This window comes from Daldinia caldariorum (assembly GCF_022478825.1).
Source record: "Daldinia caldariorum strain CBS 122874 unplaced genomic scaffold F4812scaffold_19, whole genome shotgun sequence".
NCBI classification, from domain to species: domain Eukaryota; kingdom Fungi; phylum Ascomycota; class Sordariomycetes; order Xylariales; family Hypoxylaceae; genus Daldinia; species Daldinia caldariorum.
This window is the reverse complement of record NW_025953055.1, coordinates 276,433-302,279: the sequence shown is the minus strand read 5'-3', so window position 1 is coordinate 302,279 and position 25,847 is coordinate 276,433. Positions and strand designations below refer to the sequence as shown.

Sequence of the window (25,847 nt, the reverse complement as noted above, 5' to 3'; positions counted from 1 at the left end):
TAGGTAGGTACATGTATGCTGCGCCCAAGGCTTGTTTGTCAAACTGTTAGGTACCTCTTTCGAATAGTACCTTAGGTTAGGTAGGTAGGTACATTAGAGGTATGTATTGTAGTTCGGTTGATTCAGTTTTCAGTTCAGCTCGAGGACTTCAGGTGGAAGTGACTTTCCTTCCTAATCTTTGCTAATCTCGCATCAAATCAGGACGTGACTTTCCCTTACTTTCCCTTACTTTCCCTTACTACCTAGGTAACGGCTCCTTCCAGAGATAATTACAAAGAGTCGGTTACACATAACAGTGGGAAGGGGCGTCACGACTTGGAACTGATAAGAAGCAGCACACGCACCTTTCCTTTCTACCTTATATGCTAGGTACCTACCTAACCTACCTAACCCTACCTACCTCCTATCTAAGATATCTCTCTTTTTAAATTCCTTCCAGAAGCCCTTTCCTGCATTGCATTCTCTAATGATACCCATTTTACCCATTTTCAAGACCCGCCCACATCAGACTTCCATATCTTGAAGTATCTCTTTATCATCCCCTATCCTGTCGCAATTCGTGTCGCAACTCATGCTGCTGTAATCGATGGCAGGCGACAATTCTCCTACTCTCTCTGCTGCCTACAACGGCAGCGAAGACCTTCACGATAAACAGCCTTCATTCGTTGGCGGCGCTTACAACGAATACGATGGTGACCATGGCGCCGACACCGAGTTGAAGCGCTCCTTGAGCACACGTCACTTGACCATGATCGCGCTTGGTTCCAGTATTGGTATGGGCTTATGGCTTGGTAGTGGTACCTCCCTAGCGAACGGCGGTCCTGCTGGTATCTTCCTCGGTTATTGTCTCGCCGGTTCCATGATTTGGTGTGTCAGTCATTCCATCGGAGAGATGGCGTGTGTGTATCCTCTCCCATCGGCCTTCGTACAGTGGACAGGTGAGTAGAAAACTTATAAACCGAATTCCTAAGCGATCCTAGATAACTAATACATATCTCAATAAAGGAAAATTCGTCGATCCAGCTGCGGCTTTTGCCCTCGGATGGTCTTATTGGTTCAGTTACTGGTTAGCAACATACTATATCCATACGTTCGGATATCGACTGGGTTAGAAACTAATACATCGTATTATATAGCATCACCATCGCGAATGAGTTAGCGTCAGCAAATACCGTTATAAGCTACTGGACAACTCGCGTGCCGATAGCAGGATGGATCAGCATATGGCTAGTCATTATCATTCTGATCAATATTGGCGCTGTTACCGTCTTCGGTGAAATTGAAGTCGTCGCCAGCACAATTAAATTTGGCTGGATCTTCGTTGTCATCATCTCCATGATCGTCATGTCAGCTGGAGGAGCAGGCTACGACGCGGTGGGCTTTCGATACTGGAATGAGATCCCCTTTACGCACGGTTTCAAAGGATTCCTTGCCGTTATGCCTACTTGTATCTTCGCCATGTCCGGATCTGAGAATTCAGGTTTGGTTGCCGCCGAGACAGCAAACCCCAAAAAGTCCATCCCTCGCGCTGTTGGGTCCATATGGCTCCGGCTTGCGCTTTTCTACCTGGTCGGATCACTTATGGTGACTATCAATGTTGATCCCAGGAATGACCGACTTTTCGGGGCTGATGGTGCTGAGGGTACTGGTGCTTCACCATTTGTCATTGCTTATAGCGACGCAGGAATTCCTGTTCTAGCCCATATGATGAACGCAGTTATTCTCATATCAGTCGTCTCCACTGGGTCAATCTCAGGCTATGGCGGCTCCCGAACGGCGATGGGATTGGCCTACCTAGACATGGCACCTAAAGTATTCACGCAAGCCGATAAATCCGGTCGCCCCTGGTGGGGTCTGATCCCTACGTTTGTCCTGGGTGGTGGGCTTGCCTACCTAAACGTTAGTCAATCCGGTGTCAACGTGTTCGGCTGGTTTTCCAATCTCACATCTCTCTTCACTCTGTTCGGCTGGGGCATGATCTGTCTTTCCCACATCCGTTTTCGCCACGCTTGGGCAAAACAGGGGCGTACACCCGAGGAGCTTCCCTGGAAGTCCTGGATCTATCCTTATGGTCCCTGGTGGGGCTTGATTATGTGCATTCTACTTATCATAGTCCAGTTCTATCTCGCCGTCTGGCCTCTTGGAAGCGAGCAAAGCGCTGAAACCTTTTTTGCAAACTACATCTCCGTCATTGTTATCGTTGTACTATGGCTTGGAGCTAGACTATATTACCGTGGAAGATGGTGGGTCAACCTCGATCACATCTTACTTGACGAAGGTCGCAGGTTTTATAAGAACGACATTGAAAAAGCCAAACCCACTGGCGTCAAAGGATATGCAAAAAGAGCTGTCAGTGCTGTTTTTAGCTAGGCGGTTAGCCATTTTCCATACTTTAAAGAGGTTCAGGTACATAGTATGTTGGTTTGAGAGAAGCGTATCATAATAGGTACCCACCTGGTATACTCCTAGGTCCGTAGGTATATTATGGGGAGGGAGGGGGTATTTGATTTGGCTGAAGTAAAGGTGTTGATGTAATTACATAATTACAGGCCTCCCATAATACTCTGTCGGGCAGTGAACACTCTTACTAGGTACCTACCTCTAAACTTGTTATACCGATATCATTATAAGGGCTTACAAGTCAGTACAAATAAAACCACTTCAGGCAAACATTATACCAGAAGTACTTTCCACCTCGTACCTAAACCGAGGGCCCCCCGTGTGGTGGACCACAAGAGCCCGACTTTAGGAATATCCTGTACCAATGTACTCTTCCATTTTGGCCAAAACATTTCCTATCCAAGTAATCCTTAGGTTAGCGAATCCGACATAACATCCCTCCTAAATTCGGTCATCATTACTAGCCCTGTTAACAGCGACTTAGAGGTAGTTAGTCTATCTACCACGATATCAGTAATTCAACATAACGTCAAGAATCAACATAATGTCAGACTTAAATAGGGCCTGGAATGGCATCGGGTATAATGTAAGCACCTGTACCAAGCATATAAAAGGTAGGTAGGTACTCCAATACAGCAAATCTTAGTTACTTGTAAATCGTAAACCTCGTAATGTAACGATAAAACGCGGAGCTTATAATCTCGTAACCTTGTCATTCAGCGTAATCTTTTCAATTGACTTTTACATGTACCTACCTACCTAACGCTATAAATACATGTATATAGTACTATTCGAAGCCCTGTATTTAATACAGGGCTTCCAATCCTTCTTCTTTTTCTCTCCCTCTCTCTCTTTTTTTATTTCTTTTTTTTTACATACGTCTTATATGGTTGACATCGTATTGTATGTGACATTCAACAGCCTGGTAACCGTTAGTACTATCAGTAATCCTATACCTATCGTACCTAGGGTTCTTATCTCAAACCTAAACATCCTCATACGTACAATATAGCCATCTTAGGTATAAGGTAACTATATTTCAAAAGACAGCCAATTGGCTGACGAACATTATATCCACACCCTACAAGGACCTATGTTACGAAATAAGGTAGGTAGGTACCTAAAGATTGGACAAAGCCTCAATAAGAGGTAGGTGCCTGGGTAGGTACACCAGGATAACAACGTGTAAGGAGAACGCAGCTCCCTCGAAGGTGCTTCGAGGGGCAAGGGCAATAGATCACAGCTCTACACACCAAGGTTATTACTGTCTCCACCTGGAGTATTCACATTATCTACGACATACATCACGGGATCTCTGTGTCAGTCATATTTTAGAAGTTTACTTCAAACTGGTCCCATTGAAATCAGGTAGCAACCAGCACCCACTCCAACTCACAAGTAGGTATTCGTAATAGGACAGATGTAGGAAGGCTGAGAATACAGGTGTTCTAAAGTTTATCTTTTGGATAGCACATTCCTCTATAGAGCGTAATTCCCTCGGGTAACCTAAATACCTAAGGTTAGGAGGTAGCTACCTAGGTAGGTAGGGTAAGTAAACTAGTAATTGAGGACCTCCTACTTTCATATCTTACAATACCTGTAGCAATAGCAACTCGGGTAGCATGCAACTTTGAAGGGTCTTAAGTGTCGTTGTTGCCAAATAATACATATGGCTGTGTACTTGCTTCGGCATGGTCCTGCTGCCTGCATTAGGTACTAATTGATATGGGCAAGAAGGGAAATGACTATGATGAATGGGACAGTGTTATTCACCAAGTGTTGCACGCTTCATGGTATCATCATACCTGTAAAGTTCAAAGTCCTTTCAACGCTCCTTTCAAACTGGCCATTTGGCAAGTAATGATTCCCCTATTTAGGCACCATACTATGTGCCTAAGGTAGTCGAACTGGGCTGCACTTGCCTAGGTACGCTTGAAACATGGTAATCTATAGAAGTGCGGTTGCTTGTCATACGTACCTGCTCTCTTGCTCTTGCCTTAGAGATAGTGCGTTTCTGGAGCATTTTTTTCCTACCTTCGGAGTTCTGCCATATCTGTTGACTTGAACGAGGAACAACAATAACAATAATCACATTTTTTATACCTATTTTAGCTCAAGAAGCATCTTTATTAGATGCCGCCAATAAACTTATCATATTATCAGAAGAAATAAAGAAAACGGACGTCCAACATTATTACAACAACTTAGCGAATTAGCAAGCCTATATCCGTACATAAAAGCAATATTAGCTATGATAAGTTTTTTCATTATTAATTATATATTAACTTATAACAGTTCTATTACGATTATTCAAAATATTATTACCGGCATAAGATATGTCGGTAATATTTTCTCATCCTTTAACAAATGGTTAGCAGCTCCTACCAACGCTGCTAACCGCGCCACCGCCGAAGCCATCGCCGAGGCCGTCCGACTTGAAACTGCCGAGGCTCCCCCCTTTCGTGTTGAATGAGTATAATCCCGTAAAAACAACCAAAGGCGGATAGCAAAGATCAGACCTTCACTGGTTTCGTCCTCCAAAAACCAGTGTAAACACCCGATGTCAGCAAAATAACACTCTACCCGACAATCTAGTCGACACGGCACAAAACTCAACCGCCATACGGCCATAAATATACACAGTCTCATACATTTCTTCGACTCTCTCGGCTTGTCGGCGCCTCTCAAGGTTCTTGTACAGAACTTCGTCGCTTGGGCCGTCATGTATATCTTCGAAGCTCTCCAGTTCCGATACCCTATAGAAGTTGCTGTACAAAGCCCCATCTCTCAAGTTATCGTCCACATCTTCCGGCCACACTATCATCATCATTCTCCTTACCGTTATTATCCGGGACGCCGGACATGGCGGGATTTAGGCATCAATCTAAACCTGGATCAGGTAAGGAGTCTCACTAGAGACTCCTTGGAACAAAGAAGTTGTTCTGTATATAGCCTTGGCTTCAAAGCCACTGTAGTCAGAGTTCCTTGCGGAACAACGAAGTTGTTTTACCTACCATATGCTCTGCGACGTGACAGGATCAGGTCACAGAGCATGTTCGTCTTATTCCAATCAGGGCCTAATCCCTCACAGCCTCGCGATAAACATTTTGCTCCTACTCACACCCTTCTCACGACCTTCGGAGGTATGAACTAGATGCCAACTCGATACGCAGTGCACCTCTCATTCTTCATCCTATCAATGTGCATTGATAAAAATTAAAACCCGATCTTTCGGGGCGGTCGTCTTTCGCTCGATGCCGCCCGAGAAAAGCAGGAACAAGGGGAACGAGTTCAACAACCGTGGGGCTAAATCCGACAACCATTCATATTCGCAAGCCATATTTCTCTGGTAAGGCTCTTTTTTTTGTTTTTTTGTTTTTTCCCCCAAAACCACATTGCTAGCTTCTCTGTTTATACAGGGAGCAACGAGACATGTATTATTAAGTAACGATCTGACTCTTTCGTAGAGAAAAATTGCTATAGGTACCTCCTACGCAATCTTGGACAGCGAGGAAGAACCCCAATCCTTCCTTCTCAGCAGCCCCCAGAAATAATGACCCAAACCTGAGCGTATCAGGCAGCAACAATAGAGCGTTTAACGATCCCAAATAGTCATGAGCAGGCGAGCCACACAGTCGCGTCCATCGAACGGTTAAACCACCAATGAGATTGCTATATGAATTGATTATGACAGCAGAACTTTGAATCTGCAGCCGAAGTTACCGAACCAAGCGGTCTTCGCGTTCGATAATAATCCATACAATCCTTGTTCTTGCATAGAGGCTTGATGCAAGGGGATTCTGGATGAGGGTATGTATCAGGATCCATCGCGTGGAGCCATTCGTGTGTCGGATTTATCGTGTCATGGCCGTCTGTTGTTTCGCAGACTTTAATCATGACCCTATAAGTGGTTTGAAGACACGGAGAGCCCGTAGGCCTGGGATGATGTTGGGTTACGACTACCCACTGTTGGATTTGACCGTACCTGTGCAGCTCATGACAAGCACCGCAGATCTGTGGCGTTGCAGGATACTGCTGTGCTTCGTCATCACCCGTTTCGTAGCGGATCTAATTGCAGTCATGACTAAAACATGCCATCTTAGGCAAACAAGTCGGAGGATATGAAGGTAGCATCATGCTCGCTAGTCCTTCTCGATATTTCCTGAATACCGCCCTTAGCTCCGCAGCAGGTATCCGCCTATCTAGAATAGAAGTGGAAAAATTGGGGCCGGTATGGGGTTTCCATTTCAAAACGAGGTATATCATATTACGCGACAAGATTAGAAGATGGGCACTGGGCTGGGTTGGGGGTGAAAGCCTCGTGCAGCGCATATCGTGGCTCCGATGATCACATGAGATGTTAAAACTGGCGATTTAGGATCCCGGACCCGAGGGCTTACGCTTCCGCCATTCGAGGATATGACGTTCGATGGTGGTCCAGGAGATCGAGACGTGCTCGCATAACTGCACACCTCCTCGGCGACCTATACACTGCCCTGGGCTGCCCCGGTCAGTAAGTTGTCCGATGCTGTGGTCGGTGTGGCAGGGAGCGCAGCAATACGGTCCGTTTCTGCGTGGCCTACCAGCCCAAGGCCTGAACTTGTAGCGAAAGGGTTGCCTGTTGAACTTATTTTCGAGCTTATAGTCGTCGCGCCAATCGCGCCAATCTCTGCACATATCGCACGTTTTGTCTTTTCGCAGGAGTTGCCGAAGTTGGAGCTGCTGATTGATGGAGAACTTACGGAACGTCCACCAACCAATCTCCATCGCCGCAAGACGCCGGAGTGTCCTCGAGACGTGGGCGAGGCAACACAGAGAGACAGGGTCGTCCTTGAGATGATGGAGTATAGCAAGCAGCAGCTCCTCCGGCAGGCTGCAGAGACGGCTGTATTTGGCATTGTAGACTTGCGCTGCTAGTAGCGGGTCCATGGTTCGCTCCTTTGAGTGCGAATTATTGGAGATTGCTTTGGAGATTGCTGTGTCTGCCCATTTGGTGGTATTTCGAGATCTTCGCGAGGTCGGCGAGGTCGGTGCCGCCACCGTTTGAGAACAGACATCGCATCAGCTAGCTTTTAAAGTGTTTCTTTAATCTAGGGAATTGATGAAGACGGGGGAAAGATGGACGGAAAATGGGGACATCATTCCTGATCTATTTATCTACGCCGGGGAATTTCTGGCATGTAGGTAGGTAACTCAATCGACGCTAGCCAGTGGCGACGGATTTTTGATACTTTTTCCCAAACGGCTGACGACGACAAATGTGAGTGCACTGAAACTCAATTGACTTCCCCTAGCAGATACAGTTGTCCAAGTTCCGGTCGTAGGCGAACAATCCCTTTCGATTAATGTTTCCGCCGTCGTTAGAGAAACTCTCAAAGCCGCTAAAGCGAGTCGATTCTATCCCCCCCTCGAAGCTTGAGGCGGCTAGCATCCGTAAGCCCTTACGAGTTTTACGCCTCGGACGGGAAAAACTTATCTTTCTCCGCATCTACCGCCGACGATAGAGTTTTGAGGACGCGTTCTGGCAGTTGTCGCACTAGGGATCTCAGCAATAGTTTTCAAGTGTTAGCCGGCGCCGGTGATTTATTATGCGGGCCGTGGGTGAACCTGCGAGTACTGTACAATCAGAAAGTTCACAGCAAAGTTTATGAGGTCGAGAATAAGAGCTACATGTCCCGAACGATAACGAATTTTCAAAGGCTTTTAATTGTGTGTTTGAAAAGCATACCCGAAAGCTCTGTATATAATAAGAGCGAGAAGATCGATAGCGCACCTTGTAAGAGAACAATCCTCTATTAAGCCGATAATATAAAAAGAGGATTTTTATAAAATAAGGATACCAGCTGGGGAGTAAGCAATGGTGTGGACCCTTCTCCCCCAAATCGCTGGTAGGTATGTATATGCCGTGGTATTCAACACGATATCGTAACTGAGGTGCGGGGAAACGATGGACTAATAGCTAGCATTCATGATTAGCGAAATGCCAGACCAATGACGGTATGTTTATTCTCGGATACCTACCTGAGTCGTTATATATAAGGCAGGTATTTAACGTGGCCGGATTACTCTCAAGATGTTTCGTTGTTCAAGTACAAATTTTACTTCACCAATATGGGTCCCGTCGACCACTCTACACCGTTCACCATCAAAGAAGCACCTATCGACGGTCATAGGCCTATGAAGGTGCGGGTTATTGGAGCTGGCTATTCGGGGATTTACCTAGGTATTCGTATACCACAACGTTTGCGCAATGTCGACTTCCGGATATACGAAAGACACGAATCCGTGGGTGGAACATGGTGGGTAAACAAGTATCCAGGTAATATCTCAATGATGATGTTAGACACGACGATAGTTCGCTTAAATTAACTCTTATCCATCTGATTTAGGGTGCGCATGTGACATACCAGCACATTCATATCAATACTCGTTCAACCCGAACCCTAACTGGTCAAGTTTCTACGCCCCTCAAAAAGAGATATGTTCGTATCTTCAAAATACGGCCGAGACATATGGGGTTCTCAGATATGTCAAGCTGTCACATAGCGTAGGATCCTGTCGGTGGGATGACAAGAAGAATAACTGGTCTCTTACAGTCTCCCGAGTGGACCTCGTCGAAGATATGCTGACTTATAACTAGGATCCTAACAATTCAACGAACCGATACCAACGAGACGTTTGAAGACGAGGCAGATGTGCTAGTTTCTGCCAGAGGAAACTTAAGCGACCCTGCTTGGCCTGATATTCCTGGGTTGAAATCCTTTAAAGGGGAAGCCATGCATTCGGCGCTATGGAATGAAAAGTCTGCATCACCATACCCGCGTGATGGTTTAGTCAACTGACAATAAATAGTTATGATTTCAAGAACAAGAGAATTGGGGTTATAGGGAATGGATCTAGCGCTATACAGATCGTCCCGAATCTACAAAAAATCGAAGGAACACAGCTTTCATGTTTCGTCAGAAGTAAAACATGGATTACGAATCCTTTTGGTGATGGTGCGCCCCTCTCTCTCCCCCTTCTTTCAATCAAGCTGATTCACTTTTTGATAAATTTCAGCCGTAATGAAGAAACTTGGCTTGGACCCGACAAAGTTCGAATGTAAGTCGCCGCAACTTTTATCTTTCAGCTTACACCTAAGCTTAACTGATGCTTCCAAGTCACACGGGAACAACGGCAAGAATTCGCCAACAACCCCGAGAAATTTTTGAATTTCCGTCGGATCATCGAGGTAGACGGGAACATATCCCATCCTGTCTCGCTGAGAGAATCGGAGATGCAGAAAGGGGCAGTTGGACTGTTCAGCGAAGCAATGCGGCAGAGATTGTCCAAGAAGCCCGAGATCGCCGAGTTCTTAATTCCCGCTTTTGGAATCGGCTGTCGCCGTAATACGCCGGGGCCGGGATACCTCGAGGCGCTTGTTGAAGACAATGTAGATTTCATCACTGACCCCATAAAAGCGATAACGGAGGACGGAGTATCTCTCAAGTCAGGTCGTTTGATCCCTCTCGATGTTCTTGTCTGCGCCACGGGATTCAATACCACGACAGCACCACCTTTCCCGGTTTATGGACGTGCCGGCCAATCGTTGGAGTCGCGCTTCACACCATATCCTACCGCATACCTCTCACTTACTGTAGATTCGTTTCCCAATTTCTTCATGATGCTCGGTCCAAACGCAGCCATTGGAGCCGGGTCTCTAACCGTGATTCTCGAAAACCAAGGCGATTACATCATCAAAAGTATTAGGAAACTACAGAAAGAGGACTACGCCAGCATGAGCGTCAAGCCCGAGCGCATAAGGGACTGGGACGAGTACTGCGACGAATATTTCAAGCGTACCGTCTATACAGACACGTGCCATAGCTGGTATAAGAGCGAGGGAGGCCTCGGCGAGCGTATCGTGGGCTTATGGCCAGGGAGCGCGCTCCATGCGCTGGAGGCTCTGCGAGCGCCTAGATGGGAGGATTACGAGTGGGAAAGCGTCAATGGTAACGGGCCAAACAAGCTGAGATGGCTGGGCAATGGGTGGAGTATTACGCACTCGAAGGGTGAAGGCGAAAATGAATGGGGTGGTGATCCGGCTTGGTATATCGAACCAAGCTTCCTAGATGTTCCCATCCCGGGTCGTCCAGAAGATGATGAGAAGCTGAAAATGCGACCGTTCTCACATTAGTCGCCGTGGGAATACAGGTAGCTTGATCCAAACTGCGACTCCATATGCGGCGCAAAAACGTACCATCTAACGGAGTTAAGATTGTATTGCAAAAAAAAGGACACCGTAATTGCAGACTAGCCATTACGCCTTATATTAATTAGGTACAACTACGTGACAGGTTGTATCTATATCATGAGCTACTCGCGATGACTTTTGAAAAACCCACTATTTCTAGGTAGAATTCAAACAACAAGCGTATTATGAAAAAGCCGCTACATGGATTGAAATAAAATAACGTATTATTTCTCGGAGACACCAATGTGCTGCTATTATAGTAAAGCTACCTACTTCTATCTTGGTAAATCAAGGGTCAATCCAGTACCTACCTAACCTACAATAACCCAACTCGTTGCTTCATCTCGATCTTAGGCCTTTGAACAGTCTACCCACGGTGTCCTAGAGGCTGAGCGAGCTCCACATAACGACGATGGCAAATTTTTCCTTATCAACTTAAGTCCGACTCCGTACCTCTTATTCCCGTTAACTCCTATGTTCTTCGATGTTCAGTCCCACTAATAAGTGAATCGGACTTGGGCTAATAGGTTACCCTTTACACAATAGTCTTGACTGTTGTGGAGTTCTGGAGTTGCAAATAGAATTGCGTGGGTCTATAGGCACCTAGCTTTATACGATTAGTAGGTAATACACCGAAATGACTCAAATGACGGTGAATATACTATCCGTGAGTTATGGACCTAAGATGTTACATGGGTACCTTAAGTCAGATGCTCGTTTGTGGTATATCTAACTCACATCGAGCGAAGTCTCAGAAATGTGTTGAGGCAACTTCGGGATTACCCAAATTTCCATCATGTTTTCTATTTGGCGAAGTAGATACCACCACCCTTACTAGGATAGTTGGATAGGTTAGGTACTTAGTATGAAGGTTTAAGTGAGCCCAAAAGTGAGCTAGTTGAAAATGTTGGCAACTTCTACTTATGTTGAGCGGGTAAATATATTATTAGTCTTGGCTTAGGTACCTTATATAAATCTGTATTTCTAATACCAATTTGTTTATTAAACTTGCGAGGGGAATATAAAATATTAGTGCTTCGTAAGCGTTAATTGGTAATCAGAACTGCAAATAAGACCGACAAATGCTTAGCAGTATTCCATATATGACTTAGATTATCTGACTTAAACTATATGGGTAAAGGAACTATGGGTAAGGCGAGCTCGCAAGTAGGTTGGTTGTTTATATCTGTTTGAATCTCTAAGTGGCGAGAGCTTACACCCACCTATTCCCCTGGTTAGCCTCTTAATGCCCAACCAACTCGCGTATTTTTAGTGCGTAAGAGGTACCTAATAACTCCACGATGTAAGGCGTATATGAGGCCATTCGAAGCAATCCTCCCATTGGTTCGGGGTTCTTAAATCGGCAAAGTTGGTGCAGGAAACACACGTGAGATCTACATGCAGGACCCAAACTTATAAGACATTAGGAACCGGTAGAAATTGGCCGGGAGAGTCAGCTTGGTGGCATTATTCAGCTATCGCTGCGACAATCTGGTTGAGGTCCCGGCTCGCTGGTACAGATACTGTAGGATTTCTGGGCATGACGAAATCTGAGATCTCAGTCCCGTACTTGTTCGTACCTAAACTCCAGGCTTAACACCGAGAGGAATACATTATAGGTACATACGAGACCTACGTTCTGAAGCCATCGCAGAACTAAGTACCAGGTAGGTACGCTTGTGTCTCAATCATCCTTGGCGATGGAAAAAGTCTATCGCCGGAGGTAACACCGTAGTCCTTAGAATTCACTGTAGAGATAACAATCATATATACCCCAATGATGCGCCTAGTACATCCTATCTATTCCCGTTCCTATTTGTTGAGCTGGCTGGGTCCTTATCTCACCGACATGTGATGAAATGTCAGGGGGGGCTTGCTTTTCGATCACCGCAAACGCATTCGGCTGTATCAGTTATCAATGACTGGCCTATCAATGCCGGACGAGTGTAAATACAATGTATATGCTAGCAGTCTGTTCTCAGTGATGACAGGTCCGGAAAGTTGACACATGCCGTAGTGGAACTCGAGATTAGTATAAATCAGGGAATCCGGTCGGCATAACAACCGTATTATATCCAACACCATGGCTGATTGGCAATCAAGGCCGGTGGGCCGGTCTTGATATACTTCATCTGACTCCTCCATCGGGTTGGCTTTTAACCTTAGTCCCTTGGTTAACAATCAATCATCTTCTTGTAAGGGGTCCCATCCGAACGGGCGCTAAAACTACTTGAACATCACCATTTGTCAAGGTCTCCAGCGAAAACAGTGGGATCCTCAGTAAATTTTAAGATCTAGACTCTTTTTAGCAATTCTTAAACTTTATATAAGGCGCTCATATCTGCCCCGAAAGATTTAGGTTTCGGTAAAGAGTCGCGTATCGTGTTTCGTCGTTTGCTTAGGCGATTCCAAGATCCCCCAGCCAGTAAGCGGCGCCTTGTCCGTCGAATCCTACCCACGAGACCAATACAAGTGCCTAGCTTGTAGCCGCGACCATGTGGTCTAGTGGTTTGGGTGATGCCACTCGGCGTAGGGAGCTGGGAACGCCAGTGAACATATGGCACCACGAAGATACCCATCTGGACAGGAGAAGATCAACCGAAGTTGCACAGGACTTAGAGAGCCACGATGCGCATGATGATCCTGACTCGGCCGGCAATGGAGAAGGTACCTGGGGCGAAAGAGACGTTGGTCGATTTGATGAACAGGAAGCGTTGGATGAGTTAGAGGCACTGAGGCACAACCTCTCACGGCTACAAAGCACAAGAACAAAAGAGTCGCAAGCCAGCAGACATTTCGATTTAACCAGAGCCGGCAGTCATCGGAGCGAAACAGCTGATGTGCTTTCAAGGCACGGTTCAGCACAAGCTCAAGGCGACGAACTTGAGGATAAGGATAAGTTCGTAACGGGAGAGACAGAATTCGAGCTGGGACGATTTATGCGCGATGGCCACTTCGAAAAACGTACCGAAGACGGTTCTGCGAAGCGAGTTGGTGTCATATATAAGAATCTCACGGTTAAGGGTGTGGAGAGTACCTCTTCTTTCGTTCGTACACTCCCGGACGCCATACTTGGAACTTTCGGACCTGACTTATACCACATTGTCTCCCGGATCTTTCCCATCCTTCGATTAGGCAGGAAGCAGCCGATGCGAACCTTGATCAGCGACTTTACGGGATGTGTGCGTGACGGAGAGATGATGCTTGTTCTGGGTCGCCCTGGCTCCGGATGCAGCACATTTCTCAAAGCTGTAAGCAATAACGTTGAGTCGTTTGCTGCTGTCGAGGGCGACATTTCATACGGCGGCATTCCGGCAAAGAAGCAGAAGCAGATGTATCGAGGCGAAGTGAACTACAACCCCGAGGACGACGTTCACTTTGCTTCGCTAAATGTCTGGCAAACTTTTACGTTTGCGCTTATGAACAAGACGAAGAAGGGTGCTAAGGCAGAAATACCTATCATCGCTGATGCTCTGTTAAAAATGTTTGGGATCAGTCATACAAAGGTGCGTGGTAATCAATCATGAATGTTTGGGATATCCCCCAACTCTTCAACTAACATATTTGTATCAAGTATACGCTCGTCGGTGACGATTATACTCGAGGTGTGTCCGGCGGCGAGCGTAAGCGAGTATCTATTGCCGAGACATTAGCATCGAAGTCCACCGTGATGGCCTGGGACAATTCGACTCGAGGGTTAGATGCCTCAACGGCTCTCGACTACGCGAAGTCGCTGAGGATTATGACCGACATCAGCAACCGAACAACGCTCGTAACACTGTATCAAGCCGGTGAAGGTATTTACGAGCTCGTGGATAAGGTTCTGGTCATCGACCAAGGCCGACAAATATTTTCGGGTCCGGCCAAGGATGCGAAGCAATATTTCATAGACCTTGGGTTCGAATGTCCCGAGAGGCAGACCACGGCTGATTTCCTAACCGCGGTCACCGACCCTAAAGAGAGGCGCTTCAGGCCCGGGTTCGAGGACCGAGCACCGAAAACGGCCGAAGAACTGGAAACGGCCTTCCGCAACTCGCCGAACTACCAGAAGCTGCTACAAGACGTCCAAGACTACGAAGAGCATCTCCAACGCACGGATTACGCGGATGCAAAGAAGTTCGAGGGCGCGGTGCAAGAGTCCAAGTCGAAGCATGTTAGCAAGAAGTCTCCTTATACCGTTTCGTTTACTCGCCAGGTGTGGGCATGTACCCAGCGAGAATTCTGGCTCTTGATCGGGGATAAGTTGACTCTCGGGACGAAATTCTTCATTACTATCGCTAGCGGCCTCATAGTCGGCTCCCTCTACTATAAGGAGCCATTCTCAACCGCCGGGGCCTTCACGCGCGGTGGTGCCTTGTTCTTTTCCGTCATCTTCCTCGGCTGGCTTCAGCTTTCCGAGCTCGGTAAAGCCGTTAGCGGACGAGCAATCGTCGCTCGCCACAAGGATTACGCCTTCTACCGTCCATCTGCTGTATCGCTCGCCCGTGTTATTCTGGACTTTCCGTTGATCTTCCTTCAGGTGTGTATTTTTGGGACAACCATGTATTTTATGACCAACTTGGATGTCGATGTGAGCAAGTTTTGGATCTACATGCTGTTTGTCTTTACCACGACGATCATGATCACGGCCCTCTACCGTATGTTCGCCAGCTTATCGCGGGAAATAGATACAGCTGTGCGCTTCTCCACCCTTGCTCTCAACCTCCTAGCTATATTTACGGGCTACACCATTCCAAAAACTCAGCTTCTGCACAAGTACATCTGGTTCGGATGGCTGTATTGGATCAATCCTCTATCGTATAGCTTCGAGGCAGTCTTGACAAATGAGCTCTCTGACCAACTAATGGATTGTGCTCCTGAACACCTTGTCCCTCAAGGCCCTAACATCCTCCCAGAGTATCAAGGATGCGCTTTCACTGGCTCCCAACCAAACTCGAGAGTCGTTGCTGGGAATGACTACTTGCAGACGGCCTTTGACTACAGCCGTTCTAACCTATGGCGAAACTTCGGCGTGGTGGTCGCTTTTGGAATTGTTTACCTCCTCATCACAGTTGTGATAACGGAGACGTTCGATTTTTCATCCGACGATGGCGGCGCGCTCATCTTCAAGAAGAGTCGAAGAGCAAAGAAGCGCGCACAGAAATCCGCCACGCCATACGATGTGGAAAATCAAAGGGCCGACAGCAACCGCTCGTCCGCAACTAGGGTCGACAACGCACAAACTACGAGCGAGGAACAGAGCGAGGCTTTGGAACAACTTACCAAGGGCGAATCTATTTTCACATGGCGAGACCTCGAGTACACCGTGCCTTACCTCGGTGGCGAGCGTAAGCTTTTAAATAAAGTTAATGGGTACGCGAAACCTGGTATTATGGTTGCACTTATGGGTGCCTCCGGGGCCGGCAAGTCGACGTTGTTAAATACCCTAGCGCAGCGACAGCGGACTGGCGTTGTTACAGGCGAGATGTTCATTGACGGGAAAGCTCTGGGGCCCGAGTTTCAGCGGAATACGGGTTTCTGCCTCCAGGATGATCTCCACGACGACACGCAAACGATTCGCGAAGCCATTGAATTCTCTGCCCTCTTACGACAAGAAGCGACCGTTCCTCGAGCCGAGAAGCTCGCATATGTGGACAAGATTATTGACTTGCTCGAGCTTAACGACCTCCAGGATGCTATCATCAGCTCCTTGGGCATCGAGCTACGTAAACGAACGACTATTGGCGTAGAACTCGCCGCCAAACCGTCATTGCTTCTATTCTTAGACGAGCCAACGTCGGGTCTCGATTCTCAGTCGGCCTATTCTATCGTCACCTTCCTGAAGAAGCTCTGTGCCGCCGGCCAAGCCATCGTCTGCACTATCCACCAGCCAAGCTCCGTCCTCATCCAACAATTCGACATGGTGCTCGCTCTCAATCCCGGCGGGAACACGTTTTACTTCGGCCCCATCGGCGAGAATGGCAAGGATGTAATAGACTATTTTGCCCAGAGGGGAGCCACATGTCCTCCGGAGAAGAACGTCGCCGAGTTCATCCTCGAAACCGCGGCGCGGCCTCACAGGCGACCCGACGGCACCAAGGTCGACTGGAACGAGGAATGGAGGAACAGCGAGCAGGCGCAAAGGGTCATCGAGGAGATTGACGGCCTCAAGAGAGTCCGCGGCGCGGCGTCGCACGGTGACAAGGTCTCGAAAAGCGAGCGGCAAAGGGAGTTTGCCGCGCCGGCTTGGCTGCAGACGGTCGAACTGACGAAGCGAATGTTCAGGCAGTACTGGCGCAAGTCGTCCTACCTGTACGGAAGACTCTTCGTAGCGGTGCTCATCGGGATCTTCAACGGGTTCACCTTCTGGAAGCTCGGGAACAGCGTCCAAGACATGCAGAACCGCATGTTCACGGTGTTCCTGATCATCATCATCCCCGCCACCATCGTGAACGCCGTCGTGCCTAGGTTCGACCAAAATATGAGCTTGTGGCAAGCCCGCGAGTACCCCTCTCGCATCTACGGCTGGGTGGCGTTCTGCACCGCCAATATAGTCGCCGAAATCCCCGCCGCCATAGTGTCGGGTATCATATATTGGGCCTTGTGGTGTTGGCCTAGCGGTCTTCCCGGCGACAGTTTGGCTGCCGGATACTCTTTCATAATGACGGTGCTTATCTTCCTATTCATGACCAGTTGGGGCCAGTGGATCTGCGCATTCGCCCCCAGCCTAAGAGTTATTGACAACGTGAGTATTAACTCCCTGTCATTAATACCTTGATGCTCTTTTTGTTATTAACGTACTGTGCGCAGGTGTTGCCATTCTTCTTCGTCATGTTCGGTCTGTTCAACGGTGTAGTGCGGTCCTACTCGGCGCTCCCAGTGTTCTGGAGGTATTGGATGTATTGGGTCAACCCCGCCACATATTGGATCGGCGGCATGTTAGCCGCGACGCTTGATGGGGTTCCCGTTCGATGCGACCCGTCTGAAACCGCTCAATTCGACGCCCCTCCCAACCAAACTTGTCAGTCTTATGCCGGCGAGTTTGCACAATCTGCTGGAGGGTACCTGCTTAATCCCGAAGCCACATCTGGGTGCCAGTACTGCCCTTATACAGTCGGCAATCAGTATCTTACTACCTTGAACGTCAATGCGGACGATAAATGGCGAGGTATGTTCCAATCCAATGCGCATACCTAGTTTAGGTACTTAAACCTATGGTATCTAAAGTGCATGCTAACATAATATCAGACTTTGGCATCTTTTTGGCTTTCTGCATTTCTAATTGGGCGCTTGTGTACTTCTTCATCTACACAGTACGCATTCGCAATTGGAGCTTCGGGTTTGGTTATGTGTTCGGCGGTCTAGGAAAGCTTGCCGGTGCGTTGAAGCGACAATTCAAGAGATCCAGCAGGAGGGGCGAGTAAGGACTGTACCAAATCGGCCTAGTCACACACACTCCTTTACGAGAGCCCAGCGAGGAGATACTGATTTTTGAAAGTTCTATTAATCCCCAAAGTGGCTTCATAATTTTTTTTCTTCATGGGGGAACGCGCGAAAAGTGGGGCAGAATAGGGGCAAAAGGGGTAATTATCATCTCCCCCAGTCTGACAAGGTGGAGGAAGTGATAATCTGCTAGTACCGTAATGCGCCTACTAACTAACCAACACATGCGAATTCTGGCGATACCATACGATATTTTATTTTATTTTTCAAGGTGAAGGAACTAGGGAAGAAGACTTATATAAATGACTTGATATTAATATGAGATATAGACTAGATTTCACCCCCGTCACAGGGTAGATTATATAGAATGAAGAATAATAAGCGCCAAGCTCTATTATAACTGATTAATTCTAAAGTAATAAGAAACAGATTTGGGTTGGTAGTCAAAATACGCCGGTAATGCAGTCCCCGTAAATCAGTTTTCTGGATGTAGGTAACCAAACTTCTCAATCACGCTCTTCGTAGGGTTAATACCGTCCTTCTTGCACTGGTCCATCTTATCCAGCGCTTGTCTCGAGAACTCTCGAACCTCGGCGCTGGCCTGGTCGCTCTCCGCGAGAGCTTTGAACTTGACGCCCCACGCCTGCCACAACGCACGGCTATACCTCAAGCCGCCGACCTCGACGAGTACGCGCTTCTCGGATAGCTCGAAAAGCGTGTCGCCGGCGTAGATGATCCACTGGGCAGCTGCTGCGGCGTAAGGTTCGTGCAGGGACAAGTCCAGCAAGATGCGGTCCTGGTGGCTTGTCGCGAACGGCGATGGTCGTCGCAGCGCGCTCAACGTGTTAGTGTCCGCTATGCCAGATGCCAGCAGGCGTGCTAGAAAGGCAGAGAAGTTGACGTAGGCGGTAGCAGCGTTAGGGTCCTCCTCTAATTGACGTGGGCCGCTGAAATTTCCTAGGTTGTAGGTAGGTTAGTTAGATATATACGAGCCACAGTAACTACCAGGGCTGGGAAAACTCTAGAGGAAGTACCTTGGTCAAGGTCGCAAAGCCATTGGGGGAAACCCTCATATCCGGTGTCTTTCGTAATATTCCAGAGCACTTTCTCCCGCATCTGCCCGTCGCTAAACTCCGGGACAGGGTCCTTGGGCAATTTCTGGAGTTCCTGGAGGAGACCTATAAGCCTTTCTTGGCCACCATGGTCGGCGGGAACTTTCATGGCAGCTCTTCCCACGCAATCCCATAGGTATTCCATCCATCCCCTGGGGTTAGGGGTACGGACGGCACCAGATGTTATCTGTTCTAATGTCGGGTTGGGTAGCGCAAGATAGGCGGCATGAGCATCGCGACAGTCGTCAACAATGACCCCATGGATTATCCCTGCCGCAGATTCGGGAGATTCCACGTTGTTGACGAGGTTCTGTAATGTATCATTGATCTTCCTGTTTAAATCCGAGACACCATCATTTAAAAGGTCAAGAGAAACAAAAGACGACATGGCGTCTTTAGCTTGAGTATGTTCGGACAGATTGGACGGATTTTCGCAAGTATCCGGAAGTTGGGAGGCAGAACTCCTCATACTCCAGAATCTTGTGATGGAATATTTTCTGAAAGACATCACTGACTAGATAGATCAATACAAGTTCGTGGACACCCAGAAGTCAGGAGCGAAAATCGTAGCGGGTAACGGTGCGTTTAATGTGGCGGGATGGGGCTTGCTTATGTTAATTATTTATACGATGAAATCTGTACTATTCAGCATAAGTGTTACCCAGGGGCTAGGAAGCTGGATAATATTGGAAAGACCTTGTGCTATTATAAGGGGTAAACAGATGAATAATCTCCAATATACTCTCAATCAATACAAATAATAATAACCTATAAGAGGTACTAACTAGGTAAACAGTAGAATGGTTAATGAACCAAGTGTGCTAGGAGATACATTAGGTTAGGTTAGGTAGATATTTCAGACATAACGGATTGGGCATATTATGTAGCATAAAGTAAGAGGCGACTGAAATCACCATGGTGTGTCATTTTATTACAATTTAGGTATTCCAAAGCAATGAATATCGTCCTTGCCATCTGTTTCTGCGCTCATTAACAACCTTGAAGGCTCTTATGCTACAAACGCCATCTCATAATTAAAATGTTCTCGAATGCCAATTACCAATGCTTATGATGGTGGGGAGTTTGATGCACGGACATATTCAGTTACCTCATTAAAGGCAGAAGGCCTCCATTTGGTATTACTCTTAGTGGAGCCGATATGTATGATTGAGATCATAGGGCTGGTAGTGTTGTTTGTAAGGTTTGTAAGATGCGGTTCGCTCTGGTCAGCCCAGACAAGGGAATCCAATTTGCGAAACATTCGGAATCGCTCTGCGCGGATTTTCTCCGCGTCAAATGGTTGCTTCGTATGTAATAAGAAGGTCTCGAGTTGGAAAAGAGACTCAAGGATGCACTCTCGAGATCCGGTAAGCCTTGCTGCAAACACCGAGTGTTTGTAAAGAAATTCGGCCCCTTGAAAATCCCCCCTAATGCATTTAATATACCCAAGCCAGAGGCAACGAAACGATTCATCTCTAGCAACAAGCGAGTTGGGACCTAGACGGGACAAAGCTTCTTCCGCTTTATCCAGGTATCCTTGATCCAAGTTCAACTTGCAAGTCGCTAATGCATGTTCCAGCTTGAGCAAACCGAGTAGGGGTCGGTCAGCAAAGTTGCCGCGTATCTTAGACAAGTGGTATTGGAGACTTTGTAATTGAACCCTAGGGTCCTTCTCCCTTTCGACAGCGTCGAAGTATTTGAGATACGTCTCGATAGTCAACGGGTGAGTCGGTCCTAGCCGTGTACTATACTCTGATACACAGAGTGCCAAGACACGCTCCGTAGCATTCCGCTGTTCAACGTAAGGGATTGATACGAAACTTTTCCAGAACCTCGTAAGCGGACTTTTCTGACCATAAGTTGCCATACTAAGATCCTGACAGAATTGAAGCAGTAAAGCGCGTACCTCTCCGCACCCAATTCGATTTAAATGGGCAGAAGTCGCCAGTACTTTAGGTATTAAAATTGGTGGAGGATTTCTAAATACTCTCACCAGCATCGAAAAGGGCGTATCAAGGGCTTTTCGAACTGTACCTGGCTGTGCCTGACGAGACACTGACAGGCTTATAGTTATACATCTGTCGAGTAGTGCACTTAAGAGTCCTGAAGGCCCGGATCGCCCGTGGGTGTTCCAACAATAGCTATCTGACCAAGACCAAAGACCGGTCTCGAAAGATTGATCAAGGTAAACGTGTAGCGCCTGAAACATGTCCTCTGGAAAGGAGGGCACTGGACTACGCCGTCGTTCTACTGGAATTGAACGCATAGGTGACGGCGAAAGTCGTTTACTAGCTGGCGCAGACGAACCCAAAGGAGGGGTACGACAAGTTACGTCCCGAATCGCTTCTGGATTGGGTGTTGCTCCAGCGTCGAGCTTTGCGAAGACAGATGGATTTCGAGACAGATATACCTGAAGGTTATCATTATCAACCTCTCGGCTCCTGATATAAAACGTAGATGGTTTCTGGGTCCTATCACGATGCTTCTTCAAATACAAGATCTGAAGAACCTCGTCAAATCGGAGGTTTTTAAATGCACCCCATGCTGCAAGTTTCTTCTTATACATAGAAACACTGTCCATTGTCAGCTTATGTACACAAATCATCCGGCCCTATCAAGCAAGTCCATACGTGGAATAGAACCCATGATGCTCCTCCATATACGACTTCACCTCGTCGAGGGTTTTATCTTCGTCAAGGTACAATCTCGTGATAACATCTCGCAATCGAGCCCAATCCTGAGTTGTAGTATGGTGAGAGTCTGGCGTATCCATCTTTCATGGTGACAGGTAGGTACCGTTACGTAAGGTCGAATGAGAGTGAATAAAAATCCAGAGGCCTCCGACGTAAAAACTATCCATAGTTTTCCCGCCGATTCTTATACTGCACATCGGATAGTAAAGCGAGGCTTAGGTCAGTTAGAAACCTAAGGGTATCAGCAGCAGACGGTACGAGTACATCCATAAGGCGGGATCAGGTCACATTTCGTGTGGACGCTGATTGGTTAAGAACGCAGGGGTTTGGCCAATAATGGTAAAAGTTACCTGCAAGAGCCTCTGTAGAGGAACCATCTGGGCTGAAAGAAGGTCAGTGGGAGTTCGAAGGCAGCTGAAAAAGGAGCTAGGGTTCGGGAGAACTAATATCTCCATTGGATGCTTGGAGGCTTCGGAGATCTGAGGCACACCTCTTACGCTCTTCCTGCCATTCCTGCTACCTATTCCTAGAGAACCACGATACTTTTCTGACAAGTGGCACATGTGGTGAATCTCTTTTCTCCCTCTCCCCCTCCCCCAACCCAATTTCGGCAATTATGAACCCCTGAAAAGGCATTATGTGTCTTCACAAGCTTGTTACCGCTCGCTGCTGCTTGCTGCTTTTTGATGATGAGTGGCGATCATGTCGCTGGTCTAGCAAGTATATGCCAATACGGTATTCGTATTAATGGGTATCCAGCAGCATCGTGCCAACTAAGACATCCACACAAATTGTCTGTTGGCGAATCTTTTTATTTTAGCTGAATGATTTGCAGCCTTTCTACTTTCGTCGATCTACGAGGTTTAAATCGGATCCTATGGATGTGGCTAAGTCTTAAATATATGCGTATACGACCTGTAAATCAAGTGATATCAGGTTTCGTGCGATGTGAAAGTGAAAGGGAAGGTGAAAAATGTTAAGGACAAAAAAAAGAGGTGGGGTAAAGTCCCGGGGGGGTCGGGGGGTTACAGCTGGAGTTACCTAGAAGTGGTAAGTCTGTCCCTATTGTACCTCTTTAAGTACTGGAAGTATACTGGAAGTACGTATCCGTTTGTACCTACCCAGGACCCTGGTACCTTAGTAAGCTTTGTACTTAGTAGGGTCTACGGATCCGTTAGGTACCTAGACACTCGCTCTAACTTTTCGTGTGACTTGATTGGCTCTTTTTTTTTTAATTGACAGTCGCGTTCCACTCATTAAGACGCGTTTTACTTGGGAAAAGTCGCGTCGTCCAAAATTCCATATTCCGTATTTCACAATTCCGTATTCCATATTCTATACGAACTTTCACTAATTAAAAATAAAAATCGATACCCATATTGTATTGCCAAACAGATCTTGCAAACGCATCAACGATGTTAAGGCAAGATATTAATCGTATAGATCCCAAGAGGCGCAATGTCGTCGACCACCGAAAGAAGCAATTCGCAGAACCTACTTACAAGGAAACCGAATATCCTCATCGTCTAAACTTTTACGAAACTCCTCCAACAGCAGATATTACCTTGGAACAATTCGAGCAATGGGCTATCGATAGGCTTCGGGGTATGCATCAAGTTTACCTGCTATACAAGTACAGTCTAGTAAAGTAGGTAGTGAAGTCCAGTAACTGACGACCACCTCTTTCAGTTCTCGCCGAACTAGAAGCATGTTCATTCCGCGGTAAATCCCCCGCCGAGACGGCTACGCATATGAAGCCTCTGCTCGAGAAATACCTACCACTCGATTCTAATTCGTCTTCCTCCACCAAGCTCTCCGCTGAGAGGCAAAAAGACCACTACAGCCATTTTATTCTCAGACTTGCATTCGCATCGACTGAGGATCTACGACGAAGATTCAGCCGCGTCGAGACAACACTTTTTCGGCTGCGGTTGGCCGACGAAACTGCACGCGAGCGGAATGCTTTTATTCAGAGCCTAAATTTAGATTGGGAACCCGTGGCCGAAGATGAGAAAAACAAGTACTTTTATGAGCTGACGGCGACTGCCGGCTCTAGAAAGGGAGAAGAAGAGACTAACTGGTACAAAGTCGATTGGGAGCGCGTACCTGATTTGGTCGAAGCTAGAAGAGTATTCTTAAAAGCTGGCAAAGCCTACGTACCTTCAAAAGAGCTGCCAAGTATGGTCACTGCCGAGTTCACGAAGAGACTAGATCGAGCGTTAGAAGTAAGTCCCTCTCCCGTACAAATAATTGAAATCCAGATCAATCTGACATTTTACAGCTCACGGCGCGTGCATTACCGCGGCTCGACGAAGATGATCGGCTTACACCGATCCTGGACCACCTCTCAAAGAACTTCGTCACCCCCGACGCAGGTTATATCAGCGGCGGTGCTGCCCTTACCGGTGCCGAGATCACAGCGAGGAACATCGACAATTTATCATCACATTTCCCTCTGTGTATGCAACATCTTCACCGATCGCTGCGTCGGGACGCGCATTTGAAGCATTACGGTCGTCTTCAATATACTCTTTTCTTGAAGGGCATCGGCCTAAACTTGGAAGAATCTCTGATCTTCTGGCGTACTTCTTTTCACAAGATAACGGACGATACTTTCAATAAGGAATATAAATACAACGTAAAATACGCGTACGGCGACGTCGGCGGAGATTCAAATAGGCGCGCGGGTGGTTCCTCACCATTCTCGTGTCAGAAGATTCTTATGGAACATCCACCTGGTCCGGGTGAAGCCCACGGGTGCCCATACCGACATTTCAACCTGGAGAATCTAACCTCCTTGTTGCAACAAGTGGGCATTTCGGATCGCTCAGTCTTACAAGGGGTAAAAGAGGATAAAGAAAACCAGAAGTTCCATATGGCTTGCAATCGGTAAGTTGCTTTTAGATAATTCTGCGACATCAATTTGTTCCGGACTAACCAGTTGGTGTAGGGTATTCGAATACGTCCATAAGAACGAACTCAAGAAAGCCAAGGATGAGGGCATCATGACCGCCGCCCAGCTCGAGACGATTGTTCATCCAAACAAGTATTTTGAGAGGAGCTACTTGTTAAAGAATCCGGGGAAGTCTAACAATGGTGACGACGTCAAGATGGAAGGCTTTTAGGCGGCACGTACATGAATAATTGTACTAGCATAATATGATTTGGATGGGGACGAAGCGTACGCATTGGTTCACGAATTTCCCTCAGGGCCACTTTTCGGTTCACCAGCAACTTGGACGGGGCGTCATGGAGTTTTTTTTTTTTTAGTTTCTTTTCTTTTCTTTTTTTTCTCGATAGTAGGGCATTATATGATCATGTTCCACGACGTTTGTTACGTAGCAGAAAGCCACCGGCTGATATACATATGCCTGTTGATGAATGGAGACAACAATATATGTAGTAACGACGCCCTGACGAGATTCAAGACATTAACATGTCACACAACAGCTAGTAAACGCCAATCCAAATTGCACGACATCAAGACTTCAACGCTTGTTGACATTACCTACCTAGGTACTATGTGGACGAAAAACTCAGCAGCCCGCTCAACAAAAGCACAGACGTCGGGCGTGCATGTTGCGGCGCCGGTAGTTAGGTATGAAGTGGCAGACCCCTAATTCCGACCAGGATCCAGGGTTGGCATTGGGTACCTTTTCCCCGGTTGTAGATAGACGAGGCTCTAGAACAAGGACCATCCTACTAAAAATCTAGTTGTGTGTAATGAATTCATGCGAAGGGTCGCTAGGTACGCCTTCCGATAAGTCGATACGCAACCTTGCCATCCCACGAAGACGTCGGTGGTGTCCCTCTGGCTGTGGTTGTAGCTGGAGCTGTAGCTGTAGTGGTGGTGGATAGGTTTAAGTTGCGAGATGATATAGTTACAAGAAATGTTATGTTTCCGTACCCGTATCGTGATTAGACGCAGGGCTGAGAAAAACGATCTCTACAAAACATGTAGGTAAATATAAAAATCAGGGGTGACTA

At 47.1% G+C, this 25,847-nt stretch overlaps 7 protein-coding genes across 7 annotated transcripts; 4 read left to right on the top strand and 3 right to left on the bottom strand.

Moving 5' to 3' along the window:
- Nucleotides 1-586: 586 nt before the first annotated feature.
- On the top strand, nucleotides 587-2,370 carry F4812DRAFT_462594 (putative amino acid transporter; the record flags this gene model as incomplete). Its single annotated transcript, XM_047938076.1, has 3 exons — nucleotides 587-938; nucleotides 1,006-1,066; nucleotides 1,137-2,370. The coding sequence occupies 3 exons, from the start codon at nucleotides 587-589 to the stop codon at nucleotides 2,368-2,370; spliced, it is 1,647 nt and encodes a 548-aa protein (XP_047786850.1).
- Nucleotides 2,371-6,649: 4,279 nt separating this feature from the next.
- On the bottom strand, nucleotides 6,650-7,537 carry F4812DRAFT_158508 (uncharacterized protein). Its single transcript, XM_047929789.1, has one exon. The coding sequence runs from the start codon at nucleotides 7,327-7,329 to the stop codon at nucleotides 6,775-6,777; it is 555 nt and encodes a 184-aa protein (XP_047786849.1). The 5' UTR covers nucleotides 7,330-7,537; the 3' UTR covers nucleotides 6,650-6,774.
- A 758-nt stretch (nucleotides 7,538-8,295) lies between these two features.
- F4812DRAFT_158274 (FAD/NAD(P)-binding domain-containing protein) lies at nucleotides 8,296-10,942 on the top strand. The gene is made up of 6 exons (XM_047929788.1): nucleotides 8,296-8,719; nucleotides 8,790-8,985; nucleotides 9,041-9,202; nucleotides 9,253-9,398; nucleotides 9,460-9,501; nucleotides 9,561-10,942. Exons 1-6 carry the CDS (start codon nucleotides 8,512-8,514, stop codon nucleotides 10,574-10,576), a joined length of 1,770 nt encoding a protein of 589 aa, XP_047786848.1. The 5' UTR covers nucleotides 8,296-8,511; the 3' UTR covers nucleotides 10,577-10,942.
- Nucleotides 10,943-13,128: 2,186 nt separating this feature from the next.
- On the top strand, nucleotides 13,129-18,036 carry F4812DRAFT_462591 (ABC-2 type transporter-domain-containing protein; the record flags this gene model as incomplete). The annotated part of the gene is made up of 4 exons (XM_047938075.1): nucleotides 13,129-14,139; nucleotides 14,208-17,357; nucleotides 17,423-17,780; nucleotides 17,861-18,036. The coding sequence occupies 4 exons, from the start codon at nucleotides 13,129-13,131 to the stop codon at nucleotides 18,034-18,036; spliced, it is 4,695 nt and encodes a 1,564-aa protein (XP_047786847.1).
- F4812DRAFT_467115 (uncharacterized protein) lies at nucleotides 17,907-19,555 on the bottom strand (the record flags this gene model as incomplete). Its single annotated transcript, XM_047938609.1, has 2 exons — nucleotides 17,907-19,012; nucleotides 19,090-19,555. 2 exons carry the CDS (start codon nucleotides 19,553-19,555, stop codon nucleotides 18,531-18,533), a joined length of 948 nt encoding a protein of 315 aa, XP_047786846.1. The 3' UTR covers nucleotides 17,907-18,530.
- Nucleotides 19,556-19,945: 390 nt separating this feature from the next.
- On the bottom strand, nucleotides 19,946-21,940 carry F4812DRAFT_467109 (Clr5 domain-containing protein; the record flags this gene model as incomplete). The annotated part of the gene is made up of 3 exons (XM_047938608.1): nucleotides 19,946-21,043; nucleotides 21,161-21,740; nucleotides 21,798-21,940. The coding sequence occupies 3 exons, from the start codon at nucleotides 21,938-21,940 to the stop codon at nucleotides 20,234-20,236; spliced, it is 1,533 nt and encodes a 510-aa protein (XP_047786845.1). The 3' UTR covers nucleotides 19,946-20,233.
- A 1,247-nt stretch (nucleotides 21,941-23,187) lies between these two features.
- Nucleotides 23,188-25,078, top strand: F4812DRAFT_158233 (DNA primase, large subunit). Its single transcript, XM_047929787.1, has 4 exons — nucleotides 23,188-23,465; nucleotides 23,550-24,085; nucleotides 24,142-24,749; nucleotides 24,811-25,078. Exons 1-4 carry the CDS (start codon nucleotides 23,276-23,278, stop codon nucleotides 24,983-24,985), a joined length of 1,509 nt encoding a protein of 502 aa, XP_047786844.1. The 5' UTR covers nucleotides 23,188-23,275; the 3' UTR covers nucleotides 24,986-25,078.
- The last annotated feature ends 769 nt before the right edge of the window (nucleotides 25,079-25,847 follow it).

Coding starts and splice junctions, on each gene's coding strand:
- F4812DRAFT_158508 (XM_047929789.1), bottom strand. CDS start 7,329: ATGGACCCGCTACTAGCAGCGCAAGTCTACAATGCCAAATACAGCCGT.
- F4812DRAFT_158233 (XM_047929787.1), top strand. CDS start 23,276: ATGTTAAGGCAAGATATTAATCGTATAGATCCCAAGAGGCGCAATGTC. Junction 24,086..24,141: donor GACTAGATCGAGCGTTAGAA/GTAAGTCCCTCT, acceptor GACATTTTACAG/CTCACGGCGCGTGCATTACC. Junction 24,750..24,810: donor TTCCATATGGCTTGCAATCG/GTAAGTTGCTTT, acceptor CAGTTGGTGTAG/GGTATTCGAATACGTCCATA.
- F4812DRAFT_158274 (XM_047929788.1), top strand. CDS start 8,512: ATGGGTCCCGTCGACCACTCTACACCGTTCACCATCAAAGAAGCACCT. Junction 8,720..8,789: donor GTGGGTAAACAAGTATCCAG/GTAATATCTCAA, acceptor CATCTGATTTAG/GGTGCGCATGTGACATACCA. Junction 8,986..9,040: donor GATGACAAGAAGAATAACTG/GTCTCTTACAGT, acceptor ACTTATAACTAG/GATCCTAACAATTCAACGAA.